Raw genomic sequence first — 18891 nt, 5'->3', positions numbered from 1 at the left:
AGCATTAATGAGGTATTTGCTGAGTTATTTCTGTAACAAGAGTGAGCGCTATGGTTTATAGGCATCTTCACCTGCAACATCTCAATGTCATGGCCTCACGAATCGAGTTGCGAGTTTATGGACAGGCAGGGCAGGAGCTGCCATACTAGTCACCCAGGAGTGGTGTTCTCAGGACAGGAAGAATGAGGGAGTTCTGGAATCAGAGGGGTTCCCTTCTCCTATCTGACATATAGAATACTTTGGCTTTATCTTCAGCCTCTATGTTAAGCTAGAAAGGGAGAATCTGTGTCACTGAAACATACTTCCCAAAGCCGGTGAAACAGAAGTGTGGCCCCTGAAAGCACTTCCACTGGACCACAGATACCCCCACGGAGAGAAGCATGGAGGAGTAAGAACACTGCTATGGACAACCCACAGACCGTAGGCCAGGGAGGGGCCATGGCAGGGGCCATGGCAGGTCTCTGAGTGGCACCCAAGCCCCATGCATGGCTGCTGTGTCTCTTCTAAGGGTGAACTGGTTCACGAGCCTGGTGTCTACCACTAGACCCAACAGACTTCCCTACAGGGGGTGCAGACCCCAGGGCACAGCCTACTCGATCATAAAGATAAAGGAAGACCAAGGGAGCTTCTTCCCCCAGCAGTCCAGACGGGCAGATGAAACTGTGCAGGTGCTTCCTGACAGAGTTCTCTGTCACCCCCAGTCCGGCTTTGGTGAAAACCAAGTCCTATTACAAGGGCCAGAGCCCACCCCAGACCCTCAGCTGGTCAGTACCTCGAGGCTCCAGGGCTGGAATAAGCAATGGTCCTGCCTGCCCCACACTGGGCACCTGCAGGACATCCCTGAGGAATCTGCACAGTGCCACCAGCAAGCCAGTTTCTGCTCTCTGGCAGATTCTGATTGCTCTGATAACAAGCTCCAACCAAACTGCAGCCCCCACTGTCCTGAATTCCCATAAAAATATTTACAGCTTCGTACAGGAAAAATCTCACTTCAGTAGAAAATCAGGTAATCAGAGGCCTCCAGTGACTTGGGAGTAGTTGGACAGGGTATTTCAGGGATGGTTTCATGGTGATTAACTAACTTGCTTCATTTCAATGTAGTTGTCACTCTGAATTACCACTTAATGGGTGAAATGTGCAGACTATAACAATCAGTAGTACAGGCATAAGGAAGCAAGACATTAAAAAAAATTAGCCCCTAAAGCAATTATTGCAGTGAATTTTTCAAATAGTTTTAATACTCGGTCTTTTGACCCCAGGGTATGGCTTGGGGAAAATATATTAATCTCAAGATAATAGTCAATTTCAGTTCTTCAATATCAACGATGGTATTAAAGATTCCAACCTTACTCTTTTTGGTTGCAAACATTAATTAAGCATGATAATTGTGTGCCTCCGTGATATTTGGTACTTTCTGAATGAGTCAGAGCTCGGGGAATAATTTGAATACAGCAGATAGCAATTTGCTACATAAATTCACCCCAATGGCTATTAGCTCATTTTAAAATAGTCAAGACTTCTAGATTAGAAGGGTTCTTTTCTGCATTAATACCAAGTTAATCACATCTACATAACCTTTTATTCACCCTTCTCCAAACCCTCCATGAATAACTTCTGCAAGGCCTGACCTGAATGTAATAAGGTGTGTGTGCGAGTGGGAGGGGGGGAGTTTAAAGGGGGGGGGGTAGGAGTTTTAAAATATGCATTTTTAACCCAATCCCCTTAAACCATATGGTTCTACAGGTCCTATCCTGATATTTATTTCAGGGATTTTATATGAGTGTGTGAGTGGTCAATGGGCTTTACACTTGGTTGTTTGTTTTTTTTTTTAACTCTTACTTTATACCAAACATTCTCAATAAAAACCACAGAGTATCAATATATTATAAATCTGAATATTAAGAGTATTTACCAACTAATGGGTAAGTTACCTGACAAGTTCAGGTACCAGTTTCGATACTACCACTTTGGAGATTTGGAGGAGCAACTAAAAAATTACACAGGTAATTAAAACTGAATTAATGCTGAGAAATTAATGAGGGGTTTGGTTGGGAACCACATCCACCGAAACAAAGATGAGCTCGACTGGGGGGCACAGAGGCAAGCAGCCCCTAAAAACGCACTGGCTAAAGTGTGGCTGCAGTTGCCAGCCTATCCAGCACTGGGGCCCTGGGGTGCTCCTTGATCCCCACTCTCTTTAGTCTTCCTTCTGCTACCTCTTGTCATTTTGGTAGTGGCAGCGGGAAACTTGGAAGCCACCCATACCACCTGCTTCGAACCACTTCAGGACTTGGAACACCACCCACACAGAGCCCCGATGCTGGAGGAGGAAGGAGAGTGTGGGAATTCACATGGGACTCACGCTGCCTGAGTGGTGAGCACGAGGGTACACAAGTTGGATATTTTATTTGTACCCTGAAATAAAATGAAATGACTTCGGGGAAAACATGAGATATGCTCTAAAAATGTAAAGCAGACGAGTGTCCTCTTGGCTCTGCCAGGATATATTCGGAGGAGAGACACGAGTGGCACCATCAGTGTGAGGGCAGCTGGCTGCTGGGCCTGATGCAGGCGAACCTCTGTGGAGCACGGGGGCTGCTGCTCATCCGACCTAAGTCTCCTTGTCTAATTTTGGCTAAATCAGTAAACCGCTAAGTTTCTTTGGGCTTGACAATTACTCAAGCTTAATGGGATCATTACTATTTTGGTAGTACTTGTGTGGTTTGGGGTTTTGTTTTTTTGGAGGGCTGGGGGGACCGCCAGCCAGGATCCTCATGAGATGGATATCAATATCCTGAGAGTTGCAGGATCACCTTGGGGAAGACAACCTCATGACAGATTCACAGGTAGGCTGATTCCCTCTTTTCTTTGGTCACATGCCACAGTGGAAAGGCCAGGGAATCTGTGACCAGGCTCCTCCATCTACTGTGTGACACTAAGTTGCCAGCTACTCTGAGCCCACACATTCTGATATTTTTCATTTGCAAGCCACAATACAAATATTATGACTGTTTGCCCTTCTTCCTTAGAATTCACTCTGTCAGAGGCAGATCCAAGCAGGGCATGGACAGCCCGGGGTAAGTGAGTATTTATTTTGCTTGGCTTTCCACTCAGTGTGTATGTATCATGTGCCACTGTTCTAAGGTCACTTGGCCAACTTTCATTCCCATCGATCCACTGACCCATACTTGCTTCCATTCTTCCCAGGTGGAGCCAGCTCCTCCCCTGTTTCTGCGTGTAAGTGCTTCTAAGCTGCAGAGGATGGCTGGCAGTGGCTGGAGAGGTACTGGAGCCCTGGACCCCGCTCCTCTTCACTGACAGCAGCAAAGTACCTTGTTCTTTTAAATACTGAAATGCCACTGAGATACCATTAAACCTAAAGGCTTCTGATTGTTAAGAAAGATAAATTTTGAAAATTACTGGGATAGTGTAAAGAATATAATCTCATTGAACCCAGACCAGTGACTTATTAAATACATGATTTAGGGCAAATTCTTTAAATTGTCTACATGCCAGTCATTCATCTACAGTATAGGGTTATGGGCTAGACTAACTAAGCAGCACATGAGGAAGGGTATCTGGGAGACAGCCTCTCACACAGGAGCAAAGTAAAAGGTAGTCACAGTTACCTACCTCTTCACTGTCCTCTACCTACCGAGCCTCATAAAACTCATCTGCATCCACAAACTCTTGGTCTGGAATGGTCTCACTGCAGCTGAGGATCCAGTGAGGACTCTGGGCTTCTGTATCACTGTGCAGCCAGTAGTGCCACCTGTACTCCTCCATCCATAGAGCGGCCACCTCGGCAAAGCATCATGAGCCCACTCAGGCTGAAAGCAGCCCATTTAGCATCTGGACGCTCCAAAGATAATTCATCCCAAATCATGATGCTGGCATCCCCATGGAGCATGCCCTGGAGATCCTGTAGAGCAGTGGTGCCTTGATACCCTCAAGTGTGCAGCTGGATGACCCCACCCCGACCCGCTGTTCTGGACACATCTTGGAGTACCTGCTGGAGACTGAAGATCATTCTTTGCACAGAGAATACTTGTGCCTTGATAACCACCCCTGAGGTAGATAACTGTCTGACCTCTTGATGGGATGGGAACCTGATGTGCGCCTCTCTTGTGGGGGAGAAAGTAGCAGGATCTATAAATCTATAATAATTGGGGCACCTGGCTCAGTCAGTTAAGCATCTACCTTTGGCTCAGGTCATGATCCTGGAGTCCTGGGATTGAGCCCAACATCAGACTCCCTGCTCAGTAGGAGTCTGCTTCTCCCTCTCCTCTGCTCCTCCCCCCATTCATGCTCTCTCTCTCAATAAATAAAATCTTAAAAAAAAAAACAAACCTGTAATGATAGACATCTAATCCAGATGCATAGCAGCGTATATATCCAAGTACATGTGCAACTCGGGAATGAGAAAGGACAAATGAGTAACAGGAAGAGGGAGAGGGGGTGAGGAAGAAAGGGTGAGAGACAAAGAGAAAACCAGGGAGACATATGCAGAGAGAATGAGGCAGAAACGTGGGAGAAAGAGACAGAGAAAAGGGCAAGACAGAGATAGCTGGTGAGACAGAGACATAGAGAAAAGAGAAAGAAATGAGAGGCAGATGAGAAAGGCAGGGACTCAGATAGGAGAGCAGTGCACAGACAAACACAGGTACCAAAAGACAAATGACAGGGACCAGGAGAAAGAAGGAGAGAAGAGACTATGTGACAATGAAGCCAGATGGCAACAGGGACACTGACTCACAGATGCACCCCAGCGGTGTCCAAGGGGACATGACAGGTGGATAAGGTGAGGCTGTCTTGGCCCATCATCCTTTTTTTTCTCAGAGCTTCTTTAAACATCGTCAACACTTGCTGGGGAAGCTATTCCAGCCCATTTCTCCTGCATCTACCAACTCTTTATATCTGGGGAGCAGTAGCTCTCTGGGCCCCCTTGTCTCCGTATTCCACCCCCAGGGAGCCCTATGAGGAGTGAGCCCCTCGGTGCCAGCACAGGAGGTGTGCTATCCTGGAGTATAGGTCCAATGGCGCTCTCCTTCTGTGGCTTGTATGAAGGCTTTCTCTGGCATCAGGCAAGTAGTAGCTGCTCAAGGAATATTTGCTAATAATGGTGTCCCTCTGGTGATATGTAAAAGGGCTCCCAATGATAGATTTCATTAGCATTAATTTAATTCAATTCCACTGAACTATGTTGAGGTTTGCTGCGCTGAAGCACAGTGTTGCTATGGCATCTGATTTACTTCACAGTATGAAGCACATACTGTGGGATATTCTAGATAAATGTTACTTAGCTTCCACCCTGGTATATGAGCATTCTAGTCGAGGCTGCACTGTCTTTCTCTTTAGAAAGCCCATTCTCCAAAGGAAGCTCCTACAAGGATTTGAGTCATCACGGTCTCTTTCAACAATGCTTGCTATGCTTCTATCTGATTAAAATAGTGGCCTGCTGACTAGCAGTGATGACTATGAAAAAATGGGCTTTCTCTGACAAAATTAAAGATACTCAAGATACATGAATTAGCTCAATATACTTTAGAGACATTCACTTCCCATCTGTGAATCTCTGAGATAATCAGTGTGCTCTTTATTCTTTATATGGGGGTGATGCCCTAGGGCTGAAATCCCTCCTTGTTCCTGAGACAATATGAATTCTGGAAGAGTCTGCCTGCTAGATGCTGATGAGGAGGGGAGGTAGCAGTACCATCCCTGTGGAAAATTGGCATTTTTCTGTAGTGACCTGTTGTGCAAAAGTATTCAGAACCACAGAGCTAGGACTTCTCAAGCCTGCAAGATATTTTATTTTGTGCTTCTCTGATAATAAGAAATGTGTTAATAAATGTTTCTACATGTGGCAGAGTTTGCCCTTAGATCCACTTTCATTGTAATGTGGTAATGGACCTGTTGGAGGGCAGACCTAAGGCTCGCACCCACTGCAAAATCTTATGGGTGTAATAAACAGAACAAGAGCCTTTCAGAGAAATGGCTGATTCCACAGCTGGGATGGGAGGGGGTGTGAAAGATCAATCTGGAATATCTTGTTATGCCAAAAATGTTTTAAGTGCTCAAAGAAACCCCAAAGTGATAGACACATCAAAAGGGTTTCTCTTTGCCTCACATACCAGAGACTGGGTGCTGGAGAAGACAGCAACTCAGAAATGCTAAAAGGAATGACAAAAGAAACCCCAACAAAGCTTGCTCTCTCCAGCCAGAGGCCCAGGAAAGGGGCAGCCCAGCAAGACAGAACACTTTTAGACAAGAACTGCTTTATTCCAGCCAATGACCACCACAAAACAAAAACAAACAAATAAAACTATGGCTACACCCCAACCACAGGGACAAAGACTAAGTGGGAAACTTAAATATCCTCCCCAGCTGGGCAGTAACAAGTCACTGCACTTCACTCCATTTGGATGTGTCAGAAAAAGACAAGCAGGGAGCCAGCACTTTCATTCGTGCCACCTGCGGTGAAGAGCCCTCCATACCATCACCATCACCACCACAACCACTACCACCACCACCACCCCTGGTGTCAGTGCAATCACATGGGGAGACTGGATTTCCACCACCATGAGATAGTAATGAGTCACCCCTCTCCTCTCCCTCTGCCAGAGCTATGTCCGAGAAAGTCAGCTAAAACAGGAAGATTTAACTAAGACCCAGAACCACTTAACATAATCCCCTTGACTTCACGTTAATACCTGAATAATTTGTGATACCAACAACCAGGAAATAAAATCTCAAAGTAGAACGAAAAAAGATGCTGAGATGATGGAGACGTCAGAACTATTTGAGAAGGAAGCTAAAGCTGCTATCCTAACAGTGCTTCAATGAGCACCTACAAACATGCTCGAAACTGATGTCAAGAGACTCAGTGAAAACACAGAAAGTCTCACCAAATACAGAGAATATATCTTAAAAAGAACAAAATGGAAATTTAGAACTAAAAAAAATATATATATATAATGTGTGGGTTCAACAGCAAAATGAAAGGGACAGATGAAAGAATCAATAAACTTGGAAATAAAACAATAGAAAATATCCAATATGAAAGCAAAGATAAAACCAGACAGAAGAAAATGAACAAAGCTTCAGAAATCTATGGAGCTATAACAAAAGAACTAATATTTTTGTCATTGGAGTTCTGGAAGAGAAGGAGAAGGGATAGGCTAAAAAAAAAAAAAAAAAGAGTACTTGAATAAATAATAGCTGCAAATTTCTCAATTTGTCAAGAACCATAAACCTACAGATCCAAGAAGCTCAGTAATCCCAAAGAGGATAAACTTGAAGAAATCCACACCAAGAAACATCATAGTCTAACTTCTAAACACCAGTGACTAAAACACTACAAAATCTTGAAAGTCGCAAGAGGGAAATGTCACCTTCCCTATAGGAAAAAGACAAATCCAAAAAAAAACAAAAAACAAAAAACAAAAAACAAAAAAAAAGGAAAAAGACAAATCCAATAACAGCATATTTCTCATCAGAAGCCATGGAGGCCACAAGAAAGTGGCACTGGAGTTTTTAAATGCTGAAGGAAATGAACTGTCAACCAAGAATTTTATTGCCAGTGAAAACAAGAGATGAAGAAGAAACCAAGATATTCTCAGATGAAGGAAAACTAAGAGATTCTGTTGCCATCACAACTACCCTAAAACAATGGCCACTGGAAGTTCTCTTAAAAAGAAAGAAAACATAAAAAAGAGATCTTGGAATATCAGGAAGGAAAACAGAACTCTGCAAGAAAAAGTTGTCATAAATACAACAGACTTTCCTTCTCTTGAGTTTTCTAAATGATGTTTGATGGTTGAAGCAAACATAATGCTCTGTAATGTGATTCTAAGAATATGTGGAAAATATTTAGGACAATTGTATTATAAACAGAAGGCGGCAAAGGAATGTAAACTGAGGTAGAATTTCTGTATGTCACTCAAACTGGAGATCTGACAACATCAGTAGACTGTGGTAAATTATGTATATATAATGCAATGCCAAAGGCAATCATTGAAAAAGTGATACAAAGAGATACACTTAAAAACACTATAAGTCAAAATAAAATACTAAAAAATGTTCAGGTAACCTACAGAAAAATAGGAAAAATTAAAGAAAAAACCAGAGAATAGAAAACAACAAAAAATAATAAACTAGAAGAGGTAATTTCTAGCATATAAAAATTATATTAAGTGTAAATTATCTAAAAACACAAATAAAGACTGACACTGACGGAGTGGATTTAAAAGTTTGACCCAATTCTATGCTGTCTATAGGAAACGAACTTCACACATAACAGTACAAAAGGTGAGAGTAAAAGAGGCAAAAATACATATCATGCTAACAACACTAACTGAAGAAAGCAGAAATGGCTAGATTACTATCAAACCACATTTCAGAACATAGAAAATTAGCAGGGAATACTTACCTGGCAGGGGAGATACCATGATCACGAAAATTAGCAGGGACATAGAGGTACATTATAAAATGATTTTTTAAAAAAAAGTAAATCCACCAAGAAGACATAGCAATCACCAGTATATGTAGACTAAACAATAGAGCTATAAAATATATGAAGAAAAAACTGTGAACAGTGAAAGGAGAATTCAGCAAATCTACAATAATAATTGAAGACATAAATACTCCTTTCTCAACAATCTCTAGAACAACTAGGCAGGAAATCAGCAAGGATACAGAAGAAATCAACAATACGATCAACCAATAGGATCTAAACAATATTTATAAAACACTCCACCCAACAGCAGAAGTTGGTTGCAGTGTCAATGGAACATATACCAAGAGGACCAGAGCCTGAGTCATAAGAGAAATCTCAACAAATTTAAAAGAATGGAAATCATACAGTGTCCTCTGACCATAATGGAATCAAACTAGAAAGCAGAAACAGAAAATTAATAGGAAAATCTCTAAACACAGGTAATTAAATAAAAGGCTTCTAAATAATTGCTGGATCATAGAGGAAGTCTTTAGGAGAAAAAAAATAAATTGAGCTAAATGAAAATAAAAATACAACATATCAAAATTTGTGGGACACAGCTAAAGCAGTCCTGAGAGGAACATTTATAGCAATAAATACTTACATTTGCAAAGAAGACAACTCATTAAAAATCTAGGCTACCAAGTCTATAGCCTAAAAAAGAAAAAAGAAAAAGAAAAGAAAGAAACCCAAGCAAGCAGAAGAAAGGAAATAATAAAGGTAAGAGCAAAAATCAATACAGTTAAAAATAGAAAAATAATAGGGAAAAAAACCAATGAATCCTGGTTCTTTAAAAAGATCAGTAAAGTTGACAAATCTGTATGACAGACAAATAATTAAATCAGAGAGAAGACGCAAATTACCAATATCAGGTCATAAAAGGGGAGATTTCGTTTCAGACTCTGCAGACATCAAAAGGATAATAAAGTGATACACTGAAGGACTCTATACATAAATCTGACCACTTAGAAGAAATGGACTAATTCCTTGAGAAGCACAAACTGTCACCACTCACAATTCAAAACAAATCACTCCAATATCCCTATAACCTTTAAGAAAATTGAATTCATAATTTTAAAACTCCCAAAAAAGAAATCTTTAAAAAAAAAAAAAAAAAAGCCCAGATGACTTTACTGGAGATTTCCACCAAATATTTGAAGAACTAACACCAGTTCTACCCAATCACTTCCAGAAAACAGAAAAGGATGGAATACTTTTCAATTCATTTTATGAAGCTAGTATCCGATACCAAAACCACACAAATGTTCAAAAAAATAAAGAAAATAAGAGATCAATATCCTGCGTGTATACAGAAGCAAAAATTCTTAACAAAATACAGCAAACAGAATTCAGCCATATATAAAGAGGTTATACCATCCAGAGAGGCAAAGCTGGTTCAATATTCAAAGTCAATCCAGACAATCCACCGTAGTAGAAAGGAAAAAAAAAAATCACATGATCATTGCAACTGATGTAGAAAATTGCAAGTTGATTTATTTGACAAAATTCAGTTCCTATTTAAAATTTAAAAAATTTGGAATTGGGGATTTTCTCAAATGAATAAAGAACTTTTACAAAACCTACAGGCAACATTGTACTTAACAGTGAAAGACTGAATGAAGCTTCCCTCTGGCTGGAAACACACATGGAATGTCAGTTCTCACATTCAACACAGTGTTGGAGGTTCTAGCTGGAGCAATATGGCAAATAATGAAATTAAAGGCATACAGATTGGAAAGGGAGATTTTTGACGTGATTATCTAGAAAATCTAGTGAGTTCAGCTATAAGATTGACATGTAAAAATCAATATGTCTATATATTAGCAATGAACACGTGCACATCAAAATTTAAAACACAATACCATTTACCAAGACTCCAAAAAAGAAAATATTTAGGTGTAAATCTAACAAAACATGTATGTACAGGACTTAGATGCTAAAGACTAAAAACACTGAAATCAAAGAATCTCTAATCATTATTATCATTAACACATACAGTGCTCACAGCATAGCAAAGATGCCAGTTCTCCTCTAATTGATGTATAGTTTTAATGCAACTCATATCAAAATCCCAAAAAGATTTTTTTGAAGTATAGAAAAAATTATTCTAAAATTCATATGGAATGCCCAAAGAACTATAATTGCTAAAACAATTTTGAAAGAATAAAAGGGAATAAATCTACTCGATTCCAGAACTTACTATGTAAGTAAAGTAATACAATTAAACTGAGATGAATCTGTAGAGAATCATGCTGAATAAGAAAATCCAATCCCCAAAGACTACACACAACATGATTCCATTGTTATAACATTCTGAAATGACACAGTTAAAGTACAGGAGAACAGGTTAGTGGTTACCAGGGATGTGGAATGAGTAGGGAAGGGAAGTGGTTGTTGCTAAACGCATGCAAACACTCACACATACCCCCATGAGGGACCCTTGTGGTGATGGAAATGTTCTGCGTCTTAGCCATATCAATGTCATTATTCTAGCTGTGATATTATCCTATGATTTTGCAAGATACCATTGAGAGAAACTGCATAGAGGTTCACAAAATTTTTCCTGCAACTGCATGTAAATCTACAATCATCTCAAAAACTTTTGTTTTGAAAAAAGGACACAAAAGTCAGCTTGAAGAAGTTCCTAATGATAACCTGGGGTAATTTGGGTAATTTGGGCACCAAAATAATAAATGTAAGAAATTATAAGTAATTGAAAAGACCAGAAATCTCTAAGTACATACTAGTGATAGATATATAGGTAGGTAAGTAGGTAGGTAGGTAGGTAGATAGATATAGATAGGCAGGTATACAAACAGATGAGGGAGAAAAATGGGCTTTTGCTTACAGCTGAAAGCAGAATGCCATGGAAATCTTAAAAACAAAACAGAACAAAACAACCAAGCTTATAGATACAGAGAACAGACTGGTGGTGGCTGAGGCAGGGGCTGGGAGCCAGTAAAATGGGTAAGGGAGTTCAAAGGACACAAATTTCCAGTTATAAAAAAATAAATCCTGGGAATGTAATGTGCAGCATAGTGAGTATAGTTAATAATATTGTAATTGCATATTCAAAATATGCTAAAATGCTAAGAGAGTACATCTTAAAAGCTCTCATCACAAGAAAAAAAATGTAACTATATATGGTGGTGAATGTTAACTAGACCTACAGTGATCATTTCCTGCAGTGCATTCAAACATGAAACATATTGTATACCTGAAAGTGATACAATGTTATAGGTCAATTACACCTCAAAAAAAAAAAAAAAAAAAAAGGCAGAATGCCAATTGGTAAATACGGAGAAGTGCTAGAGTAAAGAAATCATTTTGCAACCATCATAATCTAGTTTGGCTTACAAAAGAATCATCCAAAGATGCTATATTTGGAGCAGGGAGATTCTGATAAGGAATAAAAACTTTGCATAATCTTAAAGTGATTCTCCATAGATTACTTATTCCTTAAATGAAAAGGATATTAACTGTACAAGAGAGAAATCAAGCAATTCCTGGAGTGGATGATCAAAATTATCACCGAAAAGGGGCAGATGGGATAGTGTATGCCCAGATGTGATCCAGAAGGACACAACGTTACTTATTACTATTCTGACTTCAGATACACAACCTTAATGAGAAATTATCAGACCCAAAATGAAGAACATTCTTGTTTTTAAAAAGAGAGGGGTTATGTACTCTTCAAAGGTATTAGTGTCATAAAAGGGAAAAAGCTGAAGGTAAGAAGACCCAAGGAGTCATGACAATTAAATGTAACATGTGACCCTAAAATGGAATTGAGTACAGGATGGGGAATCAATGCTATTGAAGATTGTATTGGGTCAAGTGACAAAACTGGGTACAGGTGGTCTATACCTGTTGAGAGAGCCTGGCGTGTGACTCAATCCTGGGTCTCCAGGATCACACACCCTGGGCTGAAGGCAACGCTAAACCACCGAGTCACTCGGGTTGCCCCTATTTAACTATAGAATCAATGCTAAATATCTTCAAGTTGATTACTATGGTTATAGAAGAAAATGCCCTTATTTTCAGGAAATACATGCTGAAGTATTTGGGCATAAAAGAACAACAGTACTGTATATGGAACTTTCAAAAGGCTTTAAAAAATTGAGATGGGGGATCCCTGGGTGGTGCGGCGGTTTGGCGCCTGCCTTTGGCCCAGGGCGTGGTCCTGGAGACCCGGGATCGAATCCCATGTCGGGCTCTTGGTGCATGGAGCCTGCTTCTCCCTCTGCCTGTGTCTCTGCCTCTCTCTCTCTCTCTGTGACTATCATAAAAAAAAAAAATTGAGATGGTGGGGCACCTGGGTGGCTCAGTGGTTGAGCATCTGCCTTTGGCTCAGGTCGTGATCCCAGGATTCTGGGATCGAGCTCTGCATCCCGGGATCGAATCCTGCATAGGGCTCCCCGCAGGAAGCCTGCTTCTCCCTCTCCCTGTGTCTCTGCCTCTCTCTGTGCATCTCTCAGGAATAAATAAAAAAAAATCTTTTTTAAAAATTGAGATGGTAATGATAAATGAAATTATAGGATATAAGGGTATTCTCTGTATGAGTCTTAAAAATTACATTACTTTGAAATTACTTCAAATTTAAAAAAAAATTAAGTTCTTTGGCTACTATTACCTATCAAAAGGAACTAGGAAATGTGCATACCAACTTGGATTGGATAGGTTCCCAAAACATACAATAATTAAGAGCACAGGCCCCTGAGTTAAGACATATCTGGGTTCAAATCTAACTTTGCCCCTATAAGCTGACCTGACCTCAAGAAGTTTCCATTTCTTCATCTGTAAAATGGGGAAAATAATGTTATCTCATAAAATAATTTTGAAAGTTAACTAGGTACTATGCTATATGTTGGCAAACTGAGCTCCAATAAAAAGATATACAAAAAAATGAATAAAAAATAAATAAAATAAATAAATAATACAAAACAAATGAGTTCAGTACTGTAAACTATCACAATGCCTGGCATGGAGTCACCATTCCACAATGTCACTTGCTATTTCAATAGATTATCGGTGGTGGTACTTGGTTAGTACTTGTGATGATGGTAGTTGTTCCAATAGGCCCAGAGATAAAAAGATAACCAAATCATGGTTTCTGACCTCAAAGGACTTAAAAAATAGAGTTGAACCACAAACTAAAGTATGTAACATGAGTGCAAATAAGACATTAGTGGGGTGGAAACAAGCATATTTACTTCTTCAGGGGAGTAGGTTGGGAAGGACTTTCCAGGGAAGAAGACAGTCAAGGTGAGCCATAGAAGGTAGGTTAGTGTTTCACCAGGTGGACACAAGGGTGAGGTGAGGGCATGCCAAGGTTAGTCACCTACCAAGATGACCGGTGGGCCAAGTGCTCAGGGCCTGTGTGGGACAGAGGTAGCAGAGGGAAGTACAGATAGGGCTGGACCAAGCTGTGGAGGGTAAAGGGTCTTGAATGCGCCACCTGGTATGGAATAGGTTTCACAGCTTCCTGTGTCCAGTGGGAGAATCACTGGAGGTCTTGAGTGTGGGGCGACATGACTGGACTGTTGTCAAATAGAAATATACCACCTGGGCAGTCGCTCGAAAAATCAATCCAGTAATTATTCCTTCGAATGGAAACTCTTAAGAAAGCCAGGCAAAAACTGCCTTCATGTCTCTTGTTTGCAGCACGTCCCACTCAAACGGTGATAATGAAAATAATCAACAATAGGTAAGACAGCTGATGCCATGGTGCAGGCACACACACACAAGACGCACATGCACACAGAGAAGAGGGTGGACATCTGGCAAGCCCTCTGGTAGCCCTCGGGGGAGCAGCCAAATGGATATGGGGGGAGCTAACTAGCATGGCAGTCCACACTAACTGCTGGAGAGGGTTGTGGAGGCCCCCTGCACACCAGGCATCAATCTCATAGTTACTGGCTCCCTGATTCCAAGGCCTGGGCCCTGGTGGCAGCAGGCAAACGGGCAGCTTGTTGGAAGCATGCAAAGAACTGGGTATTTCCAACTTTTTAACAACCAATACACATGCTTGCCACCTGAGCAAGAGTCCTGACCCTCTTAGCCCAAGGTTTTTCTTTACCAGATGATCTATCTTCAGCTTGTTTTACCTCAGGCTGCCTCAGCATGCACCGTCCTTACCTTTTACCTCAGGCTGCCTCAGCAGGCACTTCCTCAGCAGAACCATCTCGACCACAAAGCCTCCCCTGAACATAAAGCCTCCTGCCCCCACGAGGCCATGCCATGTGCATCCTGTGCTGTACCATCCCCGGGCCCCACGTGGCCTCCACACGGGACTGGCCCAACACACAGGGCTGCAGGTGTTGTACATGGCCATAGCATCTCCCTCTTGTTAACTTGGGGGTAGGTAAGGGAAAAAAATATGCAAGTTTGCATTCACTTTTTCAAGGGAACTATAAGGGGCATGCGGCTCGGCTGGAGTTGGCGTCTTCATCTCACCAGTTTGGTAAGGCCCGAAGGAAAGAGGATGTGTTCTCACAGGACATCCTCCTTGATCTCTCAAAGTCACTAGACAGCATCTGAAGATGTGGCTGACATCTGAAGCACCAGCACAGGAAACAGTTCCGTGTGGACGGGGAGAAGCGCTCCTCTGGCCGTCAGAAGGGCCTGCCTTTGTTTTGCCCTCCCCCCCAAGGACCCCCTCTGCTGTTACCTCGGAGGCAATGGACGTGAAGCTGCTGCTGAAGTGCACGTGCTTGCGGACCTCGCTGCCGTTGGCCGTCAGCAGCCAGTGCCCCAGGGCGCGGTCGTCACCTGCCGACAGGTTGCTGTGGCTCTGGTTGGGCAGGAGCTCGGCCAGGTCCCAGCGGTACGACGGCGTGGCCCCCACCAGCGCGATCAGGATGGCCTCCGTGGCCACATAGAGCTGAAGGAGCAAACACACAGAGCCATCGCCACTGGAATCACAATCAGCAGGCTTGCGGGCCTCACGAGGCCAGCCTCCCGCCTTTTGTGTTTCTAGGAGCTACAGAAATGAGACGGGTCAGAAGCGAAGGAGAGAAACATGAAAAGGAAGCTTCCCAATCTACCACCGACAGAGTCATCAGTGATCTTACTTGTAAAGCACCCTAGGCTTTTTCGGGGCGGCGGGGGGAATTTTCTTCTACATTCGAGATACCTCTGATGCTCAGGAAACAGCACACAGCTGGTTCAACCCTGGAGAAGGTGTGTGTGGGGGGATACTACTGGCTCTGGTTTGCAAGACTGACATTCCAGCTATTTCCCCTCAACGCTATACCCTCCTTTCAGGTAAGCAGGCACAAGAGCCCAAGAGTATCTTGGCTTTGACTTCACAATCTAAACAAAACCAACTGTGACATAAATGTCTTAGAAAACAGCATATACATAGAGAAAAAAAATATATATATACATACACACATATATATACACACACATATATATACATAGCAAAGGAATATATAGAGTATATGCATATAGAGAAGAGAGTATATACAATGTATATATAGAGAACATAAGAGTATACAGAGTATAAATAGAAAAAAAACACATAGAGACAGCATATACACAGATAGATTATATATATAAGGAGAGTGAGCACCAACGAAAATACTTTATTAAAGCAGATAATCATAATATGTACTTGAGTAGGTACTATTTTATTTTATTTTTAAAGATTTTATTTATTTATAAGAGACACACAGAAAGAGGCAGAGACACAGGCCGGGGGAGAAGCAGGCTCCATGCAGGGAGCCCGATGTGGGACTCGATCCTAGACCCTAGGATCCCTCCCTGCGACAAAGGCAGACGCTCAACCACTGAGCCATCCAGGCGTCCTGATTAGGTACTATTTTAAAAACAGTATACAACTTACAAAATGTAAAGAAATTCAAAATCCCAGTAATGGATACTCACTTTATAACCCTTAGCTCTACTTAATCATTGTTCAATCTAAACATTGTTGCACTCCCACAGCAAAAAAAAAAAAAAAAAATCATTCACAAAATTTTATTAAGCACATATGCCACTTGCTTCTGATTGTTCTGGGCCTGATAGTGATTCACAATTGGGTTTATAAGCTGTTGAGCCCTCTGCAGCCTTTTTATGCCAGGAATTTCCATTTATATTAGCTCTCATTGTTGGATGATGATTTCAAGCTGCAGATGAATTAGGATAACACAGAATTTGTCTGTTCCAGTGCAAATTATTTCACTAAATGATATAATCTTATTTTTAGAAATTATCCCTATTAACCACAAACCTGGTATCTTAAAATACCTTTAAGCAGATAAGTGTTTCCAAAATACAAAGCTGTGATTTCTCCACAGCATACAGTAACAGCCCCACTGGATGGATGCACTGACTGAGGAACAAAGAGTTGGCGACTTGCCAACAGCTTCAACAGTCCCCCCACCCCCCACTATCAGTGAACCTAGAGCCTCTTCCACCACACTCCATAGGGGCATACTCAGTTGTTGGGTGGATAAGCTAAAACACCAAAGGCAAAATGATTTATCACAGGCAGATGACAGAATTACTGTCAAAGAAAGAGAAAAGAAGTCGTGACATTGTATGTGTCAGAGCAGAAAGCTAATGTAAAACCCAAGGTGTGTGATTCTTGCATTCAGGGAAAGGCTGCGAGGATGTAAGGCAGCCCCCTGTCTATTTTGAGGAGAATGATGGTGGGCCTCTCGAGGGTCAGTCTGCGTGGGTGATTTATTGTAGAATACAAAGGAAATCGCGTTTCTGGATTTATATTGCTTCCTGGCCTCCATTTGCATACTATCAAGGAAGTTTTAGAACAGGAGGCAGTTTATAAAAATAAAAACCTTAATAATTACAAGCACAGATAGCACACTTAGCAGCCACTAGAATTGCAAAGCCGTTTGCATGGTTTTAGTAACTTCCCCTCCTTCTTACAATCTGCTGAACTTAACTGATGGGTAAAGAAGTGAAAAATTATGGGGCAAGGGAATGCTGGAGATGAGGCAAAACACATGCTCAAAACACAGCCTTCAATCAGGCAAAACAAACTAGCTCTATTTTCTCTCTAAATATGCTGTTTTCTGCTTTTGTTCCTACCATTCACTTCACCTGGAAAGTACTTTGCAGGGTCCAGCAGAGTCTCTGAACCTTTCCCTTCCTCCCAGATGCGACTCAGCAGCACTTCCTCTCACCCACCCTTCTCTCCGACCCTCCAGAAGCCCTCTCCTGCTTCTGCTCACCCCTCAAAAGCACCATCCTAGACCTTTCTTAGAGACATATCCTTTCCTTTACTCCATTATATTTATGTGTTTGCTCATCTTATTTTTTCCTACTGGAACATTCTGTCCCTGAGGACAGGATCTTTGTATGATCCAGCCCTGGGCTTCCAAAGCAAACACTTCACCTTCTAGATACATGATAGCACACACTAAACAAGTGAATGAATGAATAAATGACCAGGATGTAATGCTAATAACAAAAGCAAACATTTCTTTAATGCTAGTTATGTGCTAGGCATTGTTCAAAGTACTTGCTGGAAATATGTTAACACATCATATTTTTATCTGGATTGTTCTAAGATAAGCAATAGTCTAGGGAAGAGAAGAAATGCTCAAAGGGTCCTCTAATCTGAGGTGTGTTTCTTCATGGAAAATACCATTCTCAACAATAGCTACAATGTGTAGAAAGTAGGTCTGAGGGACATCTGGGTGGTTCAGTGGTTGGGCGTCTGCCTTTGGCTCATGGCATGATCCCAGGGTCCTGGGATCAAGTTCCACATCAGCCTCCCCGCGTGGAACCTGCTTCTCCCTCTGCCTGTGTCTCTGCCTTTCTCTGTGTCTCCCATGAATAAATAAATAAAATCTTAAAAAAAAAAGAAAGAAAGAAAGAAAGAAAGAAAGAAAGAAAGAAAGAAAGAAAGAAAGAAAGAAAGAAAGTAGGTCTGAAAATACATGCATCCCAATGTTTATAGCAGCACTATCTACATTAGCCAAACTATGGAAGCAGGCAGGTATCCACTGACTGACGAATGGATAAAGATGTGAGATACATACACACACAGGCACACAATGGAGTATTACTTAGCCATAAAATAGGATGGACATGGACAGAGCCAGAAAGCACATGCTAAGCAAAATAAGTCAGAGAAAGAAAGAGAAATACCATACGACGTTATTTCCTATGTGGAATTTTTGTTTTGTTTTGTTTTGTTTTAATGATAGGCACACAGTGAGAGAGAGCGAGAGGCAGAGACATAGGCAGAGGGAGAAGCAGGCTCCATGCACCGGGAGCCCGACGTGGGATTCGATCCCGGGTCTCCAGGATCACGCCCTGGGCCAAAGGCAGGTGTTAAACCGCTGTGCCACCCAGGGATCCCCTCCTATGTGGAATTTAAGAAAGAAAACAAATGAGCAAAGAAAAAAAAAGAGGGAGACAAA

General features: G+C 41.5%; 1 protein-coding gene across 6 annotated transcripts in view; it reads right to left on the bottom strand.

Annotated features, from left to right (window-relative positions):
* The window catches only part of SLC22A15 (solute carrier family 22 member 15), an 81518-nt gene that overhangs the window by 48452 nt on the left and 14175 nt on the right, over window positions 1-18891 (bottom strand). For all 6 annotated transcript variants that reach the window (XM_035700791.2, XM_025453410.3, XM_035700790.2 and 3 more), the window contains exon 2: window positions 15165-15377. In XM_035700791.2, coding sequence (XP_035556684.1) covers window positions 15165-15377 — 213 coding nt within the window. The remainder of the gene's footprint in view (window positions 1-15164; window positions 15378-18891) is intronic.

The sequence above is a fragment of the Canis lupus genome, chromosome 17, assembly GCF_003254725.2.
Source record: "Canis lupus dingo isolate Sandy chromosome 17, ASM325472v2, whole genome shotgun sequence".
NCBI lineage: Eukaryota > Metazoa > Chordata > Mammalia > Carnivora > Canidae > Canis > Canis lupus.
Note: the sequence above shows the minus strand (reverse complement) of the source record. Positions and strands in the feature narration are given on the sequence as shown.